The sequence below is a fragment of the Hypomesus transpacificus genome, chromosome 3 (genome assembly GCF_021917145.1).
Source record: "Hypomesus transpacificus isolate Combined female chromosome 3, fHypTra1, whole genome shotgun sequence".
NCBI lineage: Eukaryota > Metazoa > Chordata > Actinopteri > Osmeriformes > Osmeridae > Hypomesus > Hypomesus transpacificus.
In genome coordinates this window covers 4,521,271-4,529,847 of record NC_061062.1, presented here as the reverse complement: position 1 = coordinate 4,529,847, position 8,577 = coordinate 4,521,271, and the positions used below count along the sequence as shown (strand labels likewise).

The 8,577-nt window shown below is 47.8% G+C and overlaps 1 protein-coding gene across 2 annotated transcripts in view; it reads right to left on the bottom strand.

Annotated features, from left to right (window-relative positions):
* Positions 1-8,577, bottom strand: part of slc25a21 (solute carrier family 25 member 21) — an 80,082-nt gene extending 71,505 nt beyond the window's left edge. The window contains exons 1-2 of one of the 2 annotated variants that reach the window (XM_047018158.1): positions 8,405-8,577; positions 8,067-8,163 (exon numbers count right to left, since the gene is read on the bottom strand). In XM_047018158.1, the coding sequence (XP_046874114.1) occupies positions 8,067-8,136 (70 nt within the window). In that variant the 5' untranslated portion in view covers positions 8,137-8,163; positions 8,405-8,577. Of the gene's footprint in view, positions 1-5,932; positions 5,970-8,066; positions 8,164-8,404 lie in introns of those variants that run through there. The other variant, XM_047018174.1, reaches the window with a different exon arrangement.

Here is an 8,577-nt window from a genome sequence, read left to right as displayed (position 1 = left end):
TGTGGCAGTTATCAAAGCATCACATCTGACGGGCAGGTCGAGATGGAAGTCCAAATAAATTCGAACATTGTTTGCAGCTGGCATTGTTGCCAACTACAACCTACATACACCAACTTTTACAACTACAAACTATCTAGTTACGAGACAAACTACAAATCATATTATGTAGACCTACTAACTATACATTCTGGAGGACGAGGCCGGAGAAAGGACGAGGCCGAAGAGAGGACGAGGCCGGAGAGAGGACGAGGCCGGAGAGAGGCTGAGGCCGGAGAGAGGCTGAGGCCGGAGAGAGGACGAGGCCAGAGAGAGGACGAGGCCGGAGAGAGACTGAGGCCGAAGAGAGGACGAGGCCGGAGAGAGGACGAGGCCGGAGAGAGGCTGAGGCCGGAGAGAGGCTGAGGCCGGAGAGAGGACGAGGCCAGAGAGAGGACGAGGCCGGAGAGAGACTGAGGCCGGAGAGAGGACGAGGCCAGAGAGAGGACGAGGCCGGAGAGAGGACGAGGCCGGAGAGAGGCTGAGGCCGGAGAGAGGACGAGGCCGGAGAGAGGCTGAGGCCGGAGAGAGGACGAGGCCAGAGAGAGGACGAGGCCGGAGAGAGGCTGAGGCCGGAGAGAGGACGAGGCCGGAGAGAGACTGAGGCCGGAGAGAGGACGAGGCCGGAGAGAAGACGAGGGTGATCTGAACTGCAGCTCTCTCCTGCCCTCTAGTCAGTGAGCAGATCCACGTGTTCAGATAAGAGCACAGCCACTTAGCATGGAAGCTATGCTACTACACACACTCTCAGGCTGGACCATGAGTCGTCCTTAATTCACAGTCCCAGCAGAGCGTTAGGATAGATCAAGGAGTGGATCCATAAATATGACTGACCCAACCGCGCATCAATACCTACGACTCATCAAATAGTGGGTCAAGAACTATGATGGATCGAAACAGTAACGGTCCCCATGGTTCTGCCCCCCTCCCCCCCTCCCTCCTCCCTCCACCCCTCCCCCCCCCTCCCGGGCTTGTGTGGTCAGTCTGGACCCCACCCCCAACACAGGAGAGCACAGGAACCGACACACGGGCCTTTCCCATGACCCGACAAGCGCTTTTAGACCTCGCTCCCGCCTCGAACATAAGAGAAGAGAGTCGGCGGTGCCTTGCCCTCCTTGTTCTCTCCCTGCACCCTTTCGCGATTGTGACATGTGTGCCCGTCTCGATTTTCCCCGCGAGGCTCTCCCCCTTTCGAAACAATAATGGAACAGTAAACAAATTTCGGCACAGGCCCCTCTGTTGACTTTTGGTTCTCATTATCGAATTTGACCTCTTCCTCTGCCAAAGCCCTCCCCCCCCTCAGCCCACGCCACCCTCCGCCCCGGCTCTGCCTCAAAGATAATTCAAAGTGTCTATAAACGCGAGCTTCTCTAATGAAAGCCGGTTCTTAGGGCTATCCTTCCCGGCGACCGGGCAGAGGCTATTCCGCCAGTAAAGACTGTAATTGGCTCATGAGCACAACAAATCACATTATGATGACTGCACTGGGCCAAACACTCTTCATCTTGATAGAGTTAACTTGGGGAGGAGGAAGGAGGGCTGGGCTGGGGGGAGCAGGGAAGGGCCTCAGCTGCAGGGATGGAGAGGGCTCAAAAAGGAGAAGAAGAAAGGGAAGGCGGGATTACACCGTTGCCAGCCTGGATGAAAAAAAAAATCGGTTTTCTCTGACCTCCCGGGTCACCCGGAGGAACACGCACGCTCGTCTGCATGCATGCACACACACGCACCCACCCACAGACACATACAGCGGTGTGTAATTCAAGAGTTTTTCCCCTTTGCAGGCTTGTTTTGACAGTACTTATTATGTTTATATATATGTGCTGCTCTTCCAGCAGAAACACGGAGGGTTTGTCATTACGCTGACTCTTGATTCTTCTATCAGTTCAAATGACCCCGAGCTTGTGCTTGACCTCTGGTTCAATGTGAAGTCAAACTGCTCCATGTCACTACGGGCACGACACAAATGAAAGTCTGTGTTGGAACAGCCTAGAACCTCCGATCTCTGACCTCACAGAGCACAGACGATGGGCCGCTGCACAGTTGATAAAGACCTTGGTGATAAGAAGACAGAGGGTCTCCATAGAGCAGAGACTCTTATTATGAAAAATGACTAAATGTAAATGTATTATATGCTTCATAGAAAACAGACTTCCTTACACTGCACACGGTCAAACTACTTCCGAGAGAACAGACGTCATTAGACGTCACAGAGCAGAGAAGACGGTTGGTTAGCGTCTGTTTGGACTGATGATGATGATCAGTCTGAACGTTGGTGCATCCAGCAAGGTTTCTCCAAAATACCATCTTTCTACTGGAACTTAATTAGGGGGTTCAGAGAAACATGGCTGGACAACAGAGTCTATAAAATACAGAGATCTCTCAAACGCATTCCACATACAAATAGATCGGCACACAGTGCACACACACACACACAAACTGTACAGTGTACACAGACACAAACTGTACACACACACATACTGTACACACACATATACACGTACTGTACATGCACACACATACTGTACACGCACACATACTCTTTTCCTCCTAGGCTTGTTTTCACCCTGCCCCTTGACTACTTAGTGGTGGTGCTCCATTAAGCAGAGCTTGCTTAGCTGATTTCCTTCCCTGCTCTGTTATTGCTGCCATGTGCAGCCTGGAGCCCTGTCTTCACCTCGTCTGAGATTGCCTCGCCCTCAGCCTCACCCTCAGCCTCAGCCTCGCTCTCACCCTCAGCCTCACCCCTCGCTCTCAGCCTAACCCTCAGCCTCGACCTCGCTCTCACCCTCAACCTAACCATCAGCCTCGCTCTCACCCTCAGCCTCACCCTCGCTCTCACCCTCAGCCTTACACTCAGCCTCGCCCTCAGCCTCGCTCTCAGCCTCACCCTCAGCCTCGCTGCAGCTTTGTCCTCTGACCGCTCGCTCCCTGGGTTCTCCTTCTCGACCCAGAGACACCAAAACACAACCGTTTTCACCGTGTATGATGAGGGAAACTGGGGCTGAAACAAAACCAAACCAAAAAACGGTCGATCTCCGATATGGACAAACGTCCTGTCGCGCCAAGCAATGGCGCCCCTCTCTCAGACGTCACAGTCCACGTCGGAAGCGCCTCGACTTCCTGCGTCGGCCGCACATTTTAATAATTGCTCGCTGGAAACGAGAAGCCAGGGGTCCGAGCTGCCTCCCATGTCGAACAATCATAATTATCCTCCTGATTCTGCTCTTACCATAACAGAGTAATTACTGTTATTGCTAACAGCGACCTAGCATCCATGATGGATGGCCTGTGTGTGTGGGGGGGTGGGGTGGGGGTGGGTGGGGAGGGGGTGCGAAAGAGAAAGTATGCGCAAGAGTTTAAGAAAGTGGGTAAATGCACAGTGCTGTGTGTGTGTGTGTGTGTTTGCCTACCTCATGGTAAGTTCTACTGTCACAAATCATTGAGCCACAGAGAAGCCCTTCTGTCAGACCTCCTGTCCTTAGATCATGTCATTAAGATAACGTCCTGAACGGGAGACACGCTCGTAAATCACACACTAGACCGGCCACAGAGTCCCCCCGTCCAACCACTCAAACACTCACACACACACTCACACACACACAGCTGAGGAATAGCGACCAGTTCTCATAGTATCTGTTTGGAGCACATGGAGTCAACAAGATGTAAGTGCCACATGATGCTAAAGAAGAAGTCAAATAAAGGTATTCCTAAAAAAAAAGAAATAAAGCTGTATTATACAATAATGCCCCATACTATAATAAACTGTATTATACAATACTACTCTATACTATAATAAACTGTATTGTGCCTCCTTTGAGACATATGGCCTAGCATATTGCATGGTTTACTGTCACTGTCATAACCTTAACAACCACTGTATGTCAAGATGGCAGGAGTTCTGCTAAAACCTAAACAATGACATCATCAAACGTTGGGAGATGACCATAACTACTAGGTTACATCATGATTTCTGTTAAGACGTAACAATTACAATCACCGTCGGAGATTCAGGTCACTTAGTATGAGTACATATTTGATATTTACATATTTAACATATTACATGTTTGAAGTGTTAGAGTGAGTCTGTGCTGTACTACGTGAGTTAGCATATCAGGTGTGTTTAAGTGTTTCTGTGCTACGTTAGTTAGCATATCAGGTGTGTTTAAGTGTTGCTGTGCTACGTTAGTTAGCATATCAGGTGTGTTTGAGTGAGTCTGTGCTAGTATGCTAGTTAGCTAGTTCGAATATCAGATTCGTTTGAGTGAGTCTGTGCCACACTACAGTAGTTAGGGTTAGCGTTAGCCATCATGCTCGGTTTAGCTGACGTCTGGTGATGTTATGATCCTCCACAGCTCCTCAGGACGATCATTAGTTCTGACAGATAATAAATCTCTCTGGTTTGTTTTCCAGTCATGTTTAGTTTTTCGTAATGGAGGTTGTTTTTTCCATATTAAATGAGCAGTGATTTTAATGGATCATTCTGTAACATGCAAAAGCTTCACAAGGCAACATCTGAGCAGATTCTTCGATGTAAATCTCTGACATCATCAAAAAATAAACTACCTCATTACTGGCAAAACGTTTCAAACGTTTTTGAAACAGCAAAGACTGTGTCAGATATCTTAACTCTGAGAATCCTATTAGTAATCTGATTCCCCAAAGCTGTGTTTATTTATTACTGTCAGACCAATCTGGTTAGCCAGTCAATTAACCTGGAGAGAGACAGGCACCCAGAGCAGACAGACAGACGCTCAGAGGCCTGAGAGAGAGACAGGCACCCAGAGCAGACAGACAGACGCTCAGAGGCCTGAGAGAGAGACAGGCACCCAGAGCAGACAGACAGACGCTCAGAGGCCTGAGAGAGAAAGACAGGCACCCAGAGCAGACAGACAGACGCTCAGAGGCCTGAGAGAGAGAGAGACAGGCCCCTAGAAACCTGAAGAGCGAGACAGACCCGGAGAGACTTGGAGAGTGAGACCGATATCCGGAGGCCTGGAGAAACAGAGACAGGCACCTCGAGAGAGACAGACGTGGAGAGACTGGGATAGAGACAGAAGCGCAGAGAGCTGGAGAGAGAGACAGACAGATGGCAGACAGGAGACAGACGTGTGTATGAGGCAGACCCAGTCATCCCTCAGCACTGACACGCTCCACGTTCACGCAGCCAGCCACAACTTCACAGACATCTGTCGCTCAAACCGTGCAGAGGACGGGAAACCTCCCCAGGCCACACACACACACACAGAGACACAGTCAAGCAGATGGAGGGAGGTGAGGGGAAGAGGAGGGATGTCAGTGGTGTGGTGGAAGGTGGGGGGGGGAGGGGGGGGGGAGAGAGGAGGAGGCTGATTTAGAGAGAGGGAGAAGCACCCGTCCAAAATCAACATTACTTCAAACATGAGGTCATCTAAACATCTGTCTCCAACATGTCCACCGGGAGTTCTATCAAAGCCCGGCTAAAACATGTACAATTGTTTCTGGAAATAAATATTAGGGCTAATTCAGCTGTGATTGTTGCAGCCAGCTGAGAGGAAACCCTGATGGCTAACGGACATATCTGTCAGTGAATGATCCTCATAAAGTTACCCTCTTGTTTGACTTTATTTATTTGACTTTCCCTCCATCTCGTTTCTTCTTCTTCTTTATTTAAGCTAAGTGGAAGGATTCGTCCGGCGACGCCAAATCCGAGTTTCACAGTTTAAAACCCAATTAAAAGTAAAGAGAGTTTGAGTGTAATTTAACTACTCCAGAGCAGGGGAGTGCATCTAATCATACCGAGGATGTCTGTCTTATGTCGACACACTCCATTTGCAGGAAAGGGATACGTTTACCCAAAGAAAAAATGCGAAAGTTACAGTAGTTAGCTCTATATGAAGGTTAGAAAAATACTACTCACCAAGATGTTTGTTCAAGAACATTCTTCATTTCTTAGCATTACTATATTATGCATTACGTACATTTTCATAACAGCATCATTTTCTATCCAACCTATATTTCAAAATGACAAAAGTAAATAATATCGCGTGGGTTTGTGTATATAAACATTAAATAACATGAACATTTACACAAATACGTATACACCTAGTATTACTATTAAACCACATGCAAGAAAACTAGGCTGGGAAAATCTCTTTATTGTAATATGCCAGGTATATCAGTCAGTACGACAAGTGAATGAACTAGTGCTTCCCCCTAGTGGTGAAATGACTGCTTTGAAACCAGCAAAAGACATTAGGATGCACGCCAACCTGAGTCCTGCTTAACAACAAGAGAAATCAGAAGCAAATCGGAGCAACAAATAAGTTTCACCATTTTTACTAAGCTTCAAGAAATAAAGCCACTTATTAAATGAATAAAATCTATGGTCTAAAATACATGGGCTATTTACGCAGAGCAACAGACACACTATGTAGACATGATCCGTTCTAAACGGTTACTAGAAAGCAGCAGTGCACAAGTTCATAATATACAGTTCGACTGACCATGGACTTGATGGCATACTAGTGCGACGGACTAACGAACAGGCCAATAAAAAGAAAGAGATCTCCTCCACAGCCAATGAGCATGGGGGGGGGGGGGGTCTCAGTGCGTGTGCTGACCTCTGTGAGAGGTAAAAAAAATTACCTCAGCTTGTCCAGACAGAGTCCGCGCAGATGATTTTACAGAGCACCAAACTGCCATTTTCCCTCCAATTTATACGCACAGCTCCGGCTCTGTGACCCGGCCTCACATAAATGAACGGCGGTCTCTCTGCAAGCTCGTTAACAGGCCCATCAGGACGCCAACGACACCCCCAGGAGCCCGCGGCCTGGGGGCCGAGGGAAGGTGAGGGGGAAACACTGAGGTCATTCTACTCAAGGCTGCTGCCTCTGCCCTGGCCCCAGCAGTCCGCCCCAGCCACGGCCCCAACCTCTATCCACTGTCCTACCCCCGGCCTCCATCCTAGACTCAGCCCTGGCCTCTAGCCCCCAGATCTGGTCCCGGCCTCCAGCTCCACCCCAGCACAGAACCGGGTCCTCTCTCTGAGTGGACGGGTGGCAGAGGAGAGCCCCTCGGGTTAGGTGAAGGGGTGGGGACGGGGGTGGGGAGACGTCCCTGTCCCAGAGGGCCAGTGAGTGCCCCGCAACAGCCGAGGGAAACCAGCAGTGATGCCAGAGTACACAGAACACCTCATCCCCATGAAACACAGAGCGTCTCGGAACAGGGACACCAGAGACTAGGCCCACACCTCGACGATTTATGATGAATTCTTAGGAGGATTAACCAGGTCGTGAGCTTGTCCCATAAGGGCCCAACAGCTCCCTTTACTTGTAGGGTAATTCATTGACTTTAATTCTGTGATGATTTCAGACTTTGTAAATAACACATCAAATGGCTTAATAAGTAACAACCTGGTCGTTACTTAAAGGATTCCTTGTGAAATTTTCAAAAAGTATCATTTAGAAATGACACGGGATAAGACAGACAGCAAAGTAGATTCATGACAAACAGCCAATGTGTTTATGATATAATGATTATTGGTATAATAATAATATCAAGTTCTGCTGGAAGGGTAAAGAAGAAGATAATTATTAGTGTACATCTGTGGTGAAACCTGTACCTTCACCTTTACTTTGAATAAAGTAAACGGCCAGACCTTGATCCGACCCGTCAGATATCCACAAGCTGAAAACACCCTGTGTGTGTGTTGCAGCAGAAGCAGCGGGCTCCGCTTGAGTAATAGTATCAAGAGACTCACAAGTGATTTTTTTATGGAATGAATGCGTCCGGAATCAATGGAAGTTGCAAGCATGAACGCGGAACCAATGTGACTGGAATCTTTGCAGCAGGATCGGTGTGACAGAGACCATCCGGTGATCAAAAGTCGAAACTCTATCTACATGTTTTAGTCTCTACTGTTAGGATGATCACCGAATCCCTGATATTGCAGACAATTTGACAAAACATTTTCGGCGTGTAAAATGAGGAAAAAATACATATAAATGTATTTATAAGCAGGCTCTTATGTAGACCCCGCTTTTTAAACTGACCTGCGGATCCACCGGCAATGATTTGATGCGACGCCTCCCGGACTAAACTTTGCTGTTTTTTCGTGGTCATCTTTAATTTCGTAATGAAATAGGAATCCTGCAAAGGAACAAACACAATACAAAATATTATATCTTCAATTGTAACGTAAATTATAAGCTAACGTTATTATAATGATTAATTGTCTGTAAATGTCTGGAATTCCTGAAACATTTGCTAAATCTTAAGTCTAAAGTAGCAACTTTGCCGACAACAGCACTTTCTGCAAACTGTTTCTATGTAGGCCTATAGGACAGTGCTAGTTTGTAGCTTATTGCAAAGTCTTTTAAATGTAGACTACCTGTCCAAAAATGTAGCCTATTCCAACTGAAACAGTCCAAAAGACTTCAGCAGACGTTCCACACGCGCTCGGAAGAGCGCAGCATGAATATCATTCCGAGTTTTGTGAACCTTATTGCTAAAGTCACTTTCCGTGGTTACATTTTAAACGCCCGTTTCTGAGATCAGGCTACA